Source organism: Calonectris borealis, chromosome 17 (genome assembly GCF_964195595.1).
Source record: "Calonectris borealis chromosome 17, bCalBor7.hap1.2, whole genome shotgun sequence".
In the NCBI taxonomy this organism is placed as follows: Eukaryota; Metazoa; Chordata; class Aves; order Procellariiformes; family Procellariidae; genus Calonectris; species Calonectris borealis.
The window spans coordinates 5106856-5119861 of NC_134328.1; the positions used below are offsets into that span (position 1 = coordinate 5106856).

Sequence of the window (13006 nt, forward strand, 5' to 3'; positions counted from 1 at the left end):
TAAGAGACGTGACTCAGAAAAATAACATCCTACCCCACCCCCCCCAGCCTGTTTCTACAGTTATGCCTGTTCAGTAATTATGCGCTTTTTTATTCTCATCAGGACTCCTTCTGCTTCCCGTCCCTATGAACAAAGATGTTGCTGAATACTTAAAAAGGAGATGCATAAGTCTGAGAGCTAATAGGCACCCTGGCCATTGCATTGACTTTGACTGCAGGTTTTGTAAATTGTTGGCAGTAGCAATGGAACTTGGTCAAAATGAAGAAACTTGTGTGTTCAAGTATGTTTGAAAAAAAAAAAAACAAACCCGGTGACCCATGGGAGAATAAATGGATATTAAGGAGTGCCTTTAAGCTTAGTTTAATATACATTCAGCAACTCTTAGGTGCATTTGCTATATTTTAGCTCATAATTCTGCTCTTCAGTACACATTAAATTCTTAAAGAAGACTTTCTGTGCTATTTTGCCTGTATCACAGCTACATTTATTAATACGCTGCAGGTTTGGATATGCACTGCCGTTTAACAGAGCCTCTTGGAATGAGAATAGCAGAGTTTCCTTTGAATCCTATGTTTGCAAAGATGCTTCTGGAATCAGGTAGGAGAAAAAAAAAATCAGATTTTCTTCATAGTCTTGTGATGAGTAGAGGACACTGACTCTTGTAATTGTAGTGTAGTATTAGACATTTGCTAAACTTGAAACAAACTGTATGCTTCATCTTGGTATGGTGTTTAGTGAAAAGAATTGGTTAAACTCATGGACTTCTCTAATAAATAATAAGTCTAACACATTTGTCTTCTAAGTTTTCCATTAAAAACATTCACTGTTATACTAAAAGATCTGGGAGTTTAGGTATTTTGTTTTTATATACTATAAAAATATATTCTACTTCTTTTCCTTTTTATTCTATATGGGGGTAAGTTGAATGGAAGAAGATTTCCTTTACTGAATTTCTTCACTTACTCCTCAGGAAATTTTGGCTGCTCCCAGGAGATTTTGACAATTGCTGCCATGATGCAGATTCAAAACATTTTTGTGATCCCTCCAAATCAAAAAGCTCAGGCTGTAAGTTCAGTCATGTCTCATTTTCTTTTTGTGAGTTCCACATTTTGGGATTTCTGCCAAGTATTTTATTGATACCCATTACAGACTGCAGGTTTATATGAAAATGAAGCAAGGTCTTGAACTGTACCTATTGGTTATAGGTAAAAGAATAAACTGAGTAACAGTGGGAACCTTGGAGTCCTTTACTAGTGTTAAAAGCCTTCTTCTGAGGACCAGAAACATGAAAAGTTATAAACCAATATTGGTCAGTGTAAGGGTTTGCCAAAAAAACCAAACCTCACCAAACACCACTTCCTTTCAAGAGGAACAGAAAAGAAAGTATTAGGTTGTAGCAAATTCTTAATAGGTAGCAAAAGCCTAATCTTAATGCATCCCTCTCTTGAATTTTGGGGGTTCATTTTCAGTTCATTTTTATAATTTCAGTTTTGGAAGTGCTTCTGAATATAGGTGGGCTAGTAAAATATTTCTGTTGCCTAGAGGAACTACCCTATATGATAAGAATTTTAATAGTCACCAGGAAATACGGACATGATGAGAATGGATGAGTGTATTGGAGATGATTTTTGCAAAAATCAGTCTGCTTATAAAAATATTTCTTCCTCTCCAGGCCAGGCAACACAGAAAGTTTGCTGTGGAAGAAGGTGATCATCTCACTATGCTTAATGTTTATGAAGCCTTTGTCAAAGTAAGTCAGTTCAAGTGTATGTGGATTTGCAGGAATGGGAAGCACTTGAGGTCCTCAGTTCAGATTCTGGAAGCTCTGAATATAGCATCCTCAAAGCTGAGGACTTTCCAAGCCTATTAAGTGATAATGCTGCTTTAAAAGATATTCTGGTCGTATTTTGCCACAGACTTTGTGTAGTTCTTCTGAACAGGGAGTAGAAAGAATTTGGTTTGGGTGCAGCACGGAAGTCTTATGGGTAGACAACTGTATTTTCAAGGAGACTGGCATTTTTGAAAGGGCCTAGGAAAAACAGGTATCCAAATTCCAAATGAAATTCATATTCTCTCATCTTTTGTATAGGTATATTAGAGTTTTACTGATTACAAACTGCATCTAAATCTAGCAGTCTTTTTTTAAAAAAAAATGCCTCACGGATCATCATATCCTCTTTTTCAATGACCTTATGTATTTACCCTGAGGTTTAACACCAATCTGAATACTTCTCTGTAAGCTGAGGTTTTACTTAATGGTTTTGAAGTGCTATACCTGTTTGGGAGAAGTATATTTTGCTGGTATAAAGCACTTCTGTAATAATATATTTGCAACAGTGTTGAGTTGAAGCAGTATAACCACTCAAGTGTTTAAAAGACGACTTCCCTCTCCCCAACCCCAAAGCAATCAGGGAGGCACCAATGGAAACTTTGCCGTTTAAATTTTATGTCTGCCTAATTCTCTTAGAAACAGCCAGTGCAGAGGCTCTTGGAGTAAGTGCTGGCTTCTGGAGAAATAGTTCTTTGCGTAGAGAAGACCAGTGAAAACAGTGTACAGAAAAGGTTTACATTTTGAGATTGAAAACAGACTAGTTTTTGATATGATGCTTTTGTGTGTGAGACTAGAATGACTGATGCTATTCTTTTTCACCACATATGAAGAAATTAAGCACATCTGTATGAAAATACCCCATGGCATTTGTTCTGCTGCTATTTACATATTGTTTGAAACATGTTTTGTAGTTACTGGTGTTATGTACCCTTGTTAGTTGCTATGTAAACAGGTAATTTTCAGGGAAAACCACAATAAATATGTTGTAGGAGACAGAAGGAAAACAGAGCAAGGCTATGTGATCCAAGAGATTGGGTTTTGTTTTGCTGATGGTATTTCATTGTAATTTTTTTCTATTCTTCTCACCGTACAGCACAGCAAGAGCTCTCAGTGGTGTCAGGAACACTTTCTGAACTACAAAGGGCTTGTTAGAGCTTCTGTTGTAAGAGAGCAGCTGAAAAAGCTTCTTGTCCGCTTTAAAGTGCCAAAGAAGTCCAGTGAAGGTGATTTTTTTTTTTAACCTGTTGTCCAATACATACTGAAGATAGTCTCCAAATTGTCAGTCTGCTTCCTGCTTTTCTTGTAACCTTTGAAGTATTTTATCCCTGGCCTAAAAATAATGTTAATTAAAACCAGATTTTTTTCCCTAAAAATGACTGCAGAAGAGCATTTTAGCCCATTTTTACAATTAACATTTAGTTCAGTCTTCATTAATTAAGTTTTCCAGCAAGAGATTATCACCACTGATTTTATATTTAATGGACGGACTTACCAAAAGAGTCATAAACAGGTCACCTCATTCCCTCTCTTGACTTTTCAAAAAGCTATTTTTCTAGTCTGTTCAAAATTATGTACAGTCATTGGGATCTGATTTCCAGCTGTGCTGTGCATGCATGGATGCCATGACTACTTCTCAGCGCTTGTCTCTAACTGCTCTGAAAAATCAGACTTTAGTGCTTAGCTGTCGCACAAGGTTGCTTTAAGGACTACGAAACTATCTTCATGGAGATACCAGTGGCAACAGTAGTTTTTTACATAGTAATTTTGATTTGCTGTGAAATTGAAGTCAAAAGAGATTGCAGGGTTTGTCTGCATTCAAGCCTTTGCTATCAAAGCCTGATGCAGTGTGAAAAATTGTCTGAGATGATTAAGTGATATTTTAGGGATTTTTGCCATTCCATTGACTCATTTTACATAAAAATTCTTTTCTTCAGGTGATCCAGATCCTGTTTTGAGATGCATAGTTTCTGGATTCTTTGCTAACGCAGCTAAATTCCACTCTACCGGAGCTTACAGGTAAATATATATAGCTTCATTACAACTGTTGCTTAGTTTAAAAGCTCCTTTGACTAGATACATCTAAGTATAATCAACAAACAGATGCTTCTCTAGACATCTGCAATAAGAAACACTTTGCGTTCGATTTACTAAATATTTGAAGTTTTGTATCATCAGACTGCTTCAATGTTTATCTCTCCTCTTTGGCAAATATAAATAGAGTTATTGATAGTGGGAAGCTTACTAATAGTAATTAGCTTGTGTTAATACAAGCAAGTACGGTGTCTGTTGTAACGCTCCCAGTGCACGGAATAAAAGCCTGAAACACTACTTTTTCATTTAATGTAGATAGAACTCTTTTAGGACATTAAATTATCATTTTGTCCTTTGGTCAAGATTTAAGCCTGGTTTCATCTGAAAGCCTGTTCATTAAATGCAAATGTTTTTAATTTGCTCCAGCTCTTTCATTGTTGCCTTTTATTAAACATTCTTACTGGGGATGAAAGGAACCAAATGTTAAGCAATAAATAGACGCACGGGCTGAAATAGTATCTTGCTTTCAAGGACTATCCGTGATGACCATGAACTTCATATCCACCCCACTTCAGTGTTGTATGCAGAGAAACCTCCACGCTGGTAAGTTAAAGCTGCTTTCACTTGCTTTGTGATCTTTACAAGACATTCTCAGCATCCAGACATTTTCATGAATGACTTTTCTCCATCAGTGGAGGAATAGACGTAGAAGGTCATGAGAGAATTTAATTGGTGTTTCCTTTGCATCTTTCAGTAGGCAGTGTCCAAATAAATCATGGAAATAGAGTGACGTTTAACTGTCAAAAAAAACTGTGCAAAAGTTGGAAAGCAGAGTCAGGTGACCCTTTTTTAATAGGCACCATATTTTGCACTGCAAATTGCTCTCCAAGTGGTCTCTATACCTAGATAGAACTAGGATTAATTTACTTTTATTAAGCCTATTAAGTAAACGTCCTGTCAAATAGGTGCTGTAGTAATTGCAAATGGCTTGCTAGGAGAAGGCATACATGTCAAATGCATGATGCAAAAGGTTTGAGAGAAGTTATGGCTGTCTAGCAGTTGAGGAAAGAAGCAGTTGTTCTTTCATATTAGCTGGGATATTACAATTCCATTTGTGTGTCAAAGATGCTCAGATAACAATTAGAACTGTGTTTCTAACTACCAGGTCAGCATGATTAACCTAAAGTATTTGGACTCTTGTCCTTCTCTTGTCCTGAGACTTTGAAGGATAAACTTGGCCAGTGTCATCTATTATCTTTGAATTTGGGCTCCTACTCCTGTTGCGTAGGGTTTGCAGAGGTGTAACTGATTGGAACTTAGCCATCAGTTACATTGGCTCACAAAATAAAAATGAGTCCAGCTCACTTGTTCTTAACTGTACCAATTCTTCAGGGCTGAGTTGAGCAGAGTGTAGCTAAAGTAATTTTTGTCACTGAAACCACCCTGATGTGCTGCTGTTTTGCAAGTTTTTTCCTGTCACTGCTATTAAAAATAAAACACAATTTGTTTGCAATAGTAAAAAGAATACTTTGCAGATATACTTCTGAAATTTTCTAGCTTACGGAAGGTAACATCCTGAAAGAGGTTGGGTTATGGGAGAGTGACAGACAGTAAGAAGAAGAAATTAATATGGAAAGAAAGTCTAGTGGTAGGAGAGTACTGGAAGAATTCTTTGCTCCAGCACATGCCTCCTCCAGGGCTCAGCTTTTAGATGATGAGCCCTCAGCCTGCAACTTCCATCCCAGCCTTGGGCACTTCCAGACATATAGAAAAGCAGAACTGTAGACAGTTAGCTGGAAGTCTTAACTGGAAAAACCTTAAAACTGCTCTTTGCTTCACGGCCTGTTTGCTGTTGGTGGCAGCAGTATTGCAGGATATTTTGGGAGTACTGATTCTGGGCTTAAATCTCTCTTTGGACCCCTGTGTTGCAGAACAGGCACAGAGCTGTCTTCCAAGGCCACATGGTATTGCCACTGCCAGCCTAAAGATACTGCTGGCTCATGGCATCCTGTAAGACAGGAGTTTAACTTAGTCAGCAACCCTAGTTTCAGTGCTACTGCTGCCTGGGCACCCATCCTATATTGAGGGCTTCAATTCTCTGTCTGTTACAGGTGTATATAAAATGTGTTCTCATTCTTGTTTGTTTTCCTCAGATTTCTCTTTAGTTGGTATGTCTCAGGCTGCGTTTGGCAGAGAAGAGAATTTTGGGCTCTTTCCTTTTTGCTTTTGAGAGCAAAATACCAATTAATGAGAGACCACAAACCTTGTGGGTTTGCAGCTCTACTGTGTATAGAAGGCAGATAATGACTTATGGTTTTGGTGACTAACCCTTCAGCGCGTGGGTTTGCGCTTCCTTGGTAAAAATGACTTTCCCTACTGAAGGGTGACTTCAGAAATAGGTTGCCCATGCTGGCAACCTGTTCATGCTGGCAGCAGGGATTGAGGCCACATGGCGGTCTGTTTCTAAATCTCTTACCAGGAGATGTTCTGGCAGTAATTAAAGCTGATTTCTTCCTCTAATCCGTATCTTGCTTGCCTGCAGACAGGCACCAGGGATAGTCATGCTGTGATTTGTGCCCTACTTGTTATGGGTCCAGGGTTTTGGTGCTTTTGACATCCTTCCTCATGATATCACAGCATAACTAATATTCTGTCTTCCAAAGCATCTGTTACGAGTCCCCCTTGACCCCATTATAAGAAATATTCTTTCTTTCATACCTTGCATCCATATGTCCTGGTAGTATGTGAAGTTGTTTTTAATGGCAGTCTTAATGTAGAGTACTCTGAACAACCAGAGGGAAAGAGGTAAGAGGCTGTATTATAACTTAAAGACTCCCTTGTCACTCTGTAAATACTACCTCTGGCAGTATGTATGTGAAACTGTCTAAATATGCTGTTAATCATCTCTCTCCCTCATTGCTTTATAGCACACACTTGTTTGTTGTTTTTTTTCTTTCTTTCTCATAGGGTAGTCTACAATGAAGTCATACAGACTGCTAAATATTACATGAGAGATGTGACTGCTGTGGAGTCTGCATGGCTCTTGGAACTGGCACCTCATTTTTACCAGCAAGGAACGGTACGGAATCAGCATAAAGCCCAAACGGTACCATTGCTGTATTAACAGCTCTTGTATCTGCACTTTTTAAGTGTTTATGCTTTGTTGTTGTCTATTTAATGGTACAAAAATGAATTTGGTTTTGTTCATTGTAGTGGTTTTAATATGAAGGAAGAGGGTAATAAATTGACGCATGGAAGCTTTTTCCTATTATCCAGCCAACAGACATGATCTCAGTTACAAAATAGCGTATCACTGGTAAATGAAGCCTTCAACCATTTTACACTTGAATATAGGCAGTTGGTAGCACTTCTCTGAGCAGCACTATAGCTAGGCAGTGGTCATACTTCGCACAATAATTTTAGAAGAGTCTTTGCATGCTTTGCAAATGTTTGTGCAAATCCTGAGCCTTTTTTTGAGCATTAATTATGTTTACTGAAAAAAAATCAGCTCTGATCTATTCAAACTTAAAATGGCAAAGAACAGCTGCTATTTGTGCAAACCTTTATTGCAAATTCTGTTGTGTGTGATATACATACCTTTTCTTTACAAGTGTCTTTTAACAGTTGTCACCATCCTTTATCAACTCTGACCCATGTGAATCTCTCAATCTAGACTTATTCACTGGTCATTCTGAGAACTGGATTGGTGTTAAATATTACTAACATCTAAATGTTAGTTATGCTGGAGCTGTTGATACCACATTGCATGTAAATACTGTACAGGCAAGATTGCCAAATTGATCTTGCATGTGAATTTCCCATGGGAGATTAATAACTACTGAGCTTTATATTCTAAATCAATGAAGTATTTCCAAAATACTGAGTGAAAAAATACACTTGCATATCAGACCTATGCAATACAGGAGATCTGTTCGTGCATATGAGCAGCCATGTTACAAAAATGACTGTTCCTGATCTACACATCTGCTATGCTATTTGACTTTTCTGAGAATCTGATGTTTGTTTTCTTTCACTTCTTGGGGTTTTTGGTAAAAAGAAAAACACTGTGGTGCATGGAGCACCTTAGGACATACCTCTGTGGTTACAGTGTACACTGCATTGCCATCTGTCCATGTAATTGGCTTGAGAGGGTTAGTTTTTTAATGTTGAGCTTGGATAATTCATCTCAGTTATCCAGAGACTTAACATCTATAAATGCACTTACTAAGTAGCTGAATATTTTCTGCCTTTTTTTCTATAACGTATTTGACAAAGGCAGTAATGACCCCTGCAGGGTAGACCCGAGTCTTTAGCTGCTGTGAGACATTCTGCAAGCATGGTGGAAAAAGGAGATGAGCCAATGTTCCAGTTCTATCAAATCTGCTCTTGGAATAATTAGTCCTTTTGACTCACCTATTTACATGTTGTAACATCCCATACACAACACAACATCCCATTATGATACGACCTCTCCACGGGCTCAATTTTGGGGTGAGGTTTTCCTTTAGGTAGGTGGTGTTGGGGAATGTGACTCAGTGACTTGTTCAGGCAAAACTTGAGTTGCTTTTCGTAGTGAAGAAGGCTCCTCTTGAATAGTACTACCTACCTGACTGAGAGGACATGTTTTTCAAGGTAGTACTACTACTGTTGTAGATATTCTATGAAATTACATCAGAACCTAATTTTAACCATTGCCATCCTTTCGATTTGATAGAGATGAACTCAGTTTGCGGCATGACCTAAGCATTGCTTTCATCCTAAAATAAGTGGAAGCTCTGGAGGGTAGTGCTGGTTTTGAGGAAAATTATCTTTTCCAGTTTGGTCAGTTATCCTTATTAGCCAAAAGGCTTGGGTATCTTTATAAAATGTTTAAAAACCAGAAATGTTCCTGTTGTGTAAAGCTTTGAATTATACGTGTAAATTTTGAATAAGCAAGCCATTGCAAGACACACAAATTTTTGCTAATTTGTAGACATTCAGACCCTTTTTCTACTGAAGGATACATCTTTGTGCTAATAAGAGATTCCTGAAATATGAGAATCTTTATTCCTGTATCAAGTTAAAAACAAATTACAACTGCATTGGATTCTGTGTGAAGAGATATTCTTCTCCAGCTTGATTGTGGTCTCAGTCAATTATGTTTCATTCCAAATTTTGCAGGACTTTCTTTGTGTTTTCATTCCACATTTTTGTAGGCCTTTTTCTTTAAGAGCAGAGAGGTTCAAAGGTCCAATGCAACTACAGCTGCAGTGTTAATACCTTAGTTAGTCTTGTACTTCATGTCCGTGCTCCTAGTGTTTATGCACATGTGTTGGGAGCACATGTCCCTTCCTGCACATTTTTACACGCTGGCAACTTGCTTCCTGGGGGAAATTGTTCCTATGCTTGCAGTTAGTACAGGAGTAGTAGAAGATGATATTTTATACCAAGCCAGAATATCACTTTGGGATACATGTGGTTGTTTGATTTCATAGGTTTATTTTAGCTATATCAGTAACAAGCAGAGCTTGGGAAGGGTGGTCTTTGATATTTGTAAAGAATTTGGGATTAAAGACTGAAAGCATTCTAGCTGAACATTTTTCTAATTTTGTATATGCTAAGCAATTTTTCTTTTCTTTTGTTGCAGCATCTTTCCTTGAAAGCAAAAAGGGCTAAAGTAGATGACCACTGATTTGACATGACTGAAGTCTTGTGACATCAGATGCAGAACCTACCAGTGATTTCAAGCTGGCTACAGTCCATTCAGCAGTCAGTTCATTAGCAATTTGATCTTACATCAACTTAAATGTTTAAATGCCTGCCAGGATCTCTAGGGGTTTATGCATGACCAGTACATTGTAAACCTATGTAGAGCTTGCATTGTGGACATTTTATTCTTTGCCTACTTGACCACTGTTGTTAATCTGGGCATGTTGCTCCTTTTAAATAGGTAGAAAACAATTTTAAAAGTAAGAGGACATACAGGACCACAAAAAACTGAAACCTTCAAGAAGGAAACTGATTTCCTGGTGTGGTACGGCTGCCTTACGAGAGTGGGGAACAGGGTACCCTGCCTCCTTTTACCTAGAGCACTGTGACTACTACCGGCCAAACTGAGACTGACTCCTGACAAGCAGGAGCTCAGGACAATGAAGTAGCCCTTGGAATGCAACGGGCTGCCACGGAAACACTGATTTCATGTTGGACCATCCCGAACTGGTGCAGCTTGTGCCCCCAAGCAGTAAGTCTCCTGCCTGAGGTCGAGCTGCCCCTGGCTCCCTATGCTATAACAGTCCTTCTAGGCAGCACTGTATTAAAATGTCTTGTTTCCATACATGAAAGTTGCTGTTTGGGGAGGGGGAGGAAGAGTAGCTCAGTATTTTTAAGAAGATTAATTTTTTGTTCAATCAGGGGACTATACACACATATCCACAAACAACCAAATTCACAGATGGGACTTCACTTTTCCCCCCCGCCCCCCCTAACAAGAGAAAAGATGTTAGCCTCTCACTGCTTGGAAATACCCAAAAATTTCAGCAGGGGTATATGATGGAACACTGTTTTTTAGCCTCTGTCATTCGTCAAAGATGAAAATGTTCTGTAGTTTCCTATAAGGAACACAGTCCTGTATATTTCTTTTATTAAGAATCTGTTCTTTGCTACTTGGGACTTCTCTTCATGCGTTACTGTAAGAGAAGGATGCACTGAACAGTTGCTGCTTTAATCGGGACTCCACGGCTACTTTTCAGTAGGAACTGTACGTTTTTGTGTTTTAACAAGGTAGCTTGGATACATGTATTTATTTTTTCCAACCCTATTGATATTTATTTTGGAAACACATTGTTTGAAAATTTTATTTTTGTAAGGCAACTGATTTGATGAATGCGTTTTTGGCATGTTAACTATAATTTTATTTTCTTTTTAAAAAAAAGGTATGTAAATAGACAAAAATTTCTACATAAAACAAATGCCTTCCTCGTCACAGGACTGCCTTGAAAACTTTCTTGAGAGCTCTTTTACCTTCTCCCTTCCAAACACCTCAGAGAGAACATGTTCTGTCATGTGCAATGTGTGGTCTATTCAGTGTCTACGTACTGACTGCCAGCACAAAAAGATGTACCCGTCTCCATGTATGGCACCAGCAGCATGACACCATGTCACCTTCCTTGCTGTTTTCCCTGAGAACCTCACCTTTGTATTACTCTCTCTCCTAGAATGGAAGCTCTTTGGGGCAGGGACTGTCTCCTAGCCAGAGCTGAGAGCAGCGTTGGCACTTACTAAAGAGATTCAATTTGCGGGGTTTTTTTTCTCTTAAAGGGTCGGAGAAAGAGCTGAGTATGAAGACTTGTAAAATATCCGTGTCTCTCTGTCCTCTGGAAATATTCTTAAGAAAAATAAAACTATTGAATCAAGGAAGCTTGAGAATGCATCGCTTCAGCCTGAGTAGCGGGTGATTTCCCAACACGCTGGGTGGTTGTTCTGTGCCGGTCTGAATTGTGATGGGCTGTCAGTGGATGACCACTTCATTTGCCAGTTCTGAGACTTTCGGGTGGTTCTGGAGAACGCTCTCCTCCAGATGTACTTTCACCTGGCTGTACATCTGCAAAATTTTGACTTGGAATGATTCTGACTCCTGCTAAGTTAAGAACCCAGTGAGGTGAAAGCTTTGTAACATGCTGCAAGCAATTGTACTTTTCTAAGAATGAGTGCAATAGGTCTTCGTAAACAAAAACAGAAATTGAGACTTGTTTTTCAGTAGTTTTACAAACTATTGAGGTATTGCCAGAGGTGCAGAACAGGCAGACTTTATACTAGAGATGCAGGCTAAGAATAAGTGTTTTTAGTAGCCATGCAGTTACCTTTGGAGAGAAAGCACTGCTTTCATCGGAAATGTGGACCCTTTGAAGGTGTTTGAAGACAGAGACTCAAAACTTGAAAGACCTGAAAATCTCTTTACTTTGTAAAATTTTGGCCTACAGCTCTCTGCTAGATTTTTACATAGCATTATGCTTTAAATAACTTTGATTAAGGAGATGGGCAACTGTGCCTTGTTGGCTCTTTGCTGCATAAACAGTCTGTGTGCTATTTTGAGGAGGTTGGAGTCATTTGAAGATGTTTGTAAAGGAGTTTATGAAACAGTTTAAGGATTTTAAACGTGGCTTTTAGAGAATGAGGTTAAACTATTAGGCTCTTGAATTAAAACGTAGCTTGAAATAGAAGTCATGCCACCATTGGTTAAGGAGATATTTTTTTAAAAAAATACATTTACAATCCATTAATGTCAAATTACTGGTGGGGAGGTGGGGGGAAGAAGCTATACTCCTGAAGTCCATCGGAAAGTGCTCCCAGTGTTTCTACTCATGACTTTAGTGTTGTCAGTTACAGAATAAGATGAAGCTAAATTGGAATAAAAATTCAGCCAAGACAATATTAGTTGAAATATGTTTCTCATCTTGTAGATTAAAAATAACTCTGATAAACTGATGGAAAAACAGTCAGAACTCTTCCTGGTTAATCTGAAGAAAGAGACCAGTAATTAAAAGAGTAAAATTAAAAAAGGGAAATAAATAAGGGAGAGGTAACTGCCATTTCTTCTCAGTGCTTTATGACAAAAATGCCTGTATAATAGGATATATAATTGAGCCATGCACACAGCAATGGTCTCTAAAGGTACATCAAGGTAATGTAATGTATTTTTAAGCTGAGTTAATTTTATATATATGTTACAATAAGCACATTACAGACAGGCATCGGGGGAAAAGTGGTAAGTCAGGTAGCGTGCGTCTTTAAACCAAAAAAAAAAAAAAGTAGTTTACCAGAATCAGATATCTGTGTGACTCATTCTAGATCTGGTGGTTCAGATCTTCTCTGGCTTGTGGGCGAGTGCAAACAGTGAATGGTTTCCTGTTCCAGCAAATGGAAAAACAGGACGGAGATGCTAACGTGGGGAGTGTGGAGCAGCATTTCTGCGTGAGGGGAGAGAGGACTGCAAGGCACCAGAAATGTTTCAGTAATTCCAGCCGTATTCTGCAAAGACATTTCTGATTACGCGGGAGGGCTGGGCTTCTCTGATTCTGTCGGGAGCCTTGGTCGTAGGGAAGGAGGGAGAGAAAAGAGCAGCAGAGAGCTGTCTGCAGGGGGGGTGCAAATCGGTGCAGGGTTTCT

General features: G+C 38.6%; 1 protein-coding gene across 2 annotated transcripts in view; it reads left to right on the top strand.

Moving 5' to 3' along the window:
- The window catches only part of DHX35 (DEAH-box helicase 35), a 34097-nt gene extending 22842 nt beyond the window's left edge, over positions 1 to 11255 (top strand). Inside the window, exons 15-22 of one of the 2 annotated variants that reach the window (XM_075166345.1) lie at positions 502 to 597; positions 971 to 1065; positions 1673 to 1750; positions 2925 to 3054; positions 3766 to 3847; positions 4394 to 4465; positions 6830 to 6968; positions 9489 to 11255. In XM_075166345.1, coding sequence (XP_075022446.1) covers positions 502 to 597; positions 971 to 1065; positions 1673 to 1750; positions 2925 to 3054; positions 3766 to 3847; positions 4394 to 4465; positions 6830 to 6968; positions 9489 to 9533 — 737 coding nt within the window. In that variant the 3' untranslated portion in view covers positions 9534 to 11255. The remainder of the gene's footprint in view (positions 1 to 501; positions 598 to 970; positions 1066 to 1672; positions 1751 to 2924; positions 3055 to 3765; positions 3848 to 4393; positions 4466 to 6829; positions 6969 to 9488) is intronic. The other variant, XM_075166346.1, reaches the window with a different exon arrangement.
- Positions 11256 to 13006: the final 1751 nt, after the last annotated feature.